We start from the raw sequence: 1,812 nt of genomic DNA on the forward strand, positions 1-1,812 counted from the left end.
ACACACACACACACACACACACACACACACACACCATCAATAACATTTAAAAAAAAGTCAACATACAACCACAGACCCAGAACACAAGAAAATAAAATAGAACACATATTGAGTGCTTTCTCACTTTTTCAATAACAGAGGCTAGGAATCAGAAAAGAAACGAAGTAAAGAAAATAAGACCCTCCGTTATGCCAGACAGTGCAGCCAGCTGCCAGGTGTAGATACCAACATGGCTCCTTGTTTGGTTTGTGTCTACATGTGTGTGTGTGTTTGTGTTTGTGTGTGTGTGCGCGTGTGTTTTCTCTCACCACCAGCGTCTTGTCACAGCTGTACTTGATGGTTGATCCATGCATGGTGCGAAAGGATGAGAATTTATCCGGCTGACTGACACCCATCACCTAGACGCAAAGAAAATCATAGTGATCTGTTTCTAGAGCTACAAAAGACAGTCAGTCACACCCTTCCTCCTCCTTTCGAAGAAGCCTGTAGGTTCAGATTTGGATGGATTTTGGATGTTATGTTATCATTTTGGATATGTATTCATGTCCATGCCATGACTGTGGTGACCCTATGAGCTGGTAAGCAGGGAGGCAGTGGGCAGAAGCATTGTTTGTTAAGCTGTTACATTCCCATTCTGTGAAAACTCTGAACCAAGCCTCTCTCATCTCTTTCAATTGGTATTGGTATCATAAATGAGTTACACTGTTTTCCTCCCTGAAGATTTATCCGCGTGAACCCACCTTGAACCAATCTTCCTCTCGTCTAGTGCCCCCTTCTTACCTCTCTACTCTCACGTCAACGAAGTGAATGGAGCGATTGTTACACCATTTATATTTATCCTTGTGTGTCTCATTAAACCTTTAGAACATTGTAAACTGAACCCTGCTTCGTGTCACTTTGTTCTCCGAGAGCGTAACTGCTTTCAGAGTCAACTCACAGAGGTCACGCCGATAGACGACAGAATACAAACCATATCAATGCTGAATCTGTATTTAACATGTCTGGTCACTAGGCACTTTATTAGATTATTTGTATTTATTTGGTCATTCTGTTGCTATTTATTCTCTCTGCCTCTGCATTTTTTATTGATTTTTCAGATGTTTTTGAGGCTGGGCTTTGCACACTGGAAATGTGAATGTTGGACACTAGTGACTACTGTATTTAGGATATCTTGACTACTGTATGTCTATGTTTGTACATGCATTGTTTTCCTTGCTGAAAAACCGTGAAATTTGAAAGTTGATACATAATGTGCACTAACACTGATCACAGATGTAGAGCTCAACAGAGATGCATATTTTCTGGGCTGCAATGAGCTTTTCATCTATTAGGGGCCCAATTAGAAGAGTTACATTTGAGTACCACAGAAGCAAACTTTGTCATTGATCCAGTCATCCTCCTAAAGCCCTTCTCCTCCTCCTCTTCCTACCTTGGAATTGCGTATGATGTGAGCCTTCACCAAGGCCGCCACTTGGTCTCGGTGATCGGGGCTGGACAGCCAGTGCTGTCTTTCAGCTGGCAGGGAGTTAAGGGCCTTGTCCGTGGGCCAGAACATGGTGAACGGCTGGTGGATGGACATCTGGAGCACTGGAAGCAACCCTGCATCCTGAACAAAGAGCAAAGATCACGGTCAGTAGTACTCGCACCCTCAGTACAAGTTGTGTATTATCAGATAGAAAAAGTGAAGTAGAGTAGTAGAAGGAGACGTTGGCATCAGGAAGTAGTTGTAGAAGGATAAGTAGGGATAGAAAGATGTGAAGAAGGGGAAAAAGTAGGTGTAATAAGAGGATAGATACAGTGCCTTGCGAAAGT

At 42.8% G+C, this 1,812-nt stretch overlaps 1 protein-coding gene across 1 annotated transcript in view; it reads right to left on the minus strand.

Annotated features, from left to right (window-relative positions):
* The window catches only part of stab1 (stabilin 1), a 122,935-nt gene that overhangs the window by 46,689 nt on the left and 74,434 nt on the right, over positions 1–1,812 (minus strand). The window contains exons 51-52 of the mRNA XM_032514890.1: positions 1,430–1,606; positions 309–398 (exon numbers count right to left, since the gene is read on the minus strand). Coding sequence (XP_032370781.1) covers positions 309–398; positions 1,430–1,606 — 267 coding nt within the window. The remainder of the gene's footprint in view (positions 1–308; positions 399–1,429; positions 1,607–1,812) is intronic.

Source organism: Etheostoma spectabile, chromosome 4 (genome assembly GCF_008692095.1).
Source record: "Etheostoma spectabile isolate EspeVRDwgs_2016 chromosome 4, UIUC_Espe_1.0, whole genome shotgun sequence".
Classification (NCBI taxonomy): Eukaryota; Metazoa; Chordata; class Actinopteri; order Perciformes; family Percidae; genus Etheostoma; species Etheostoma spectabile.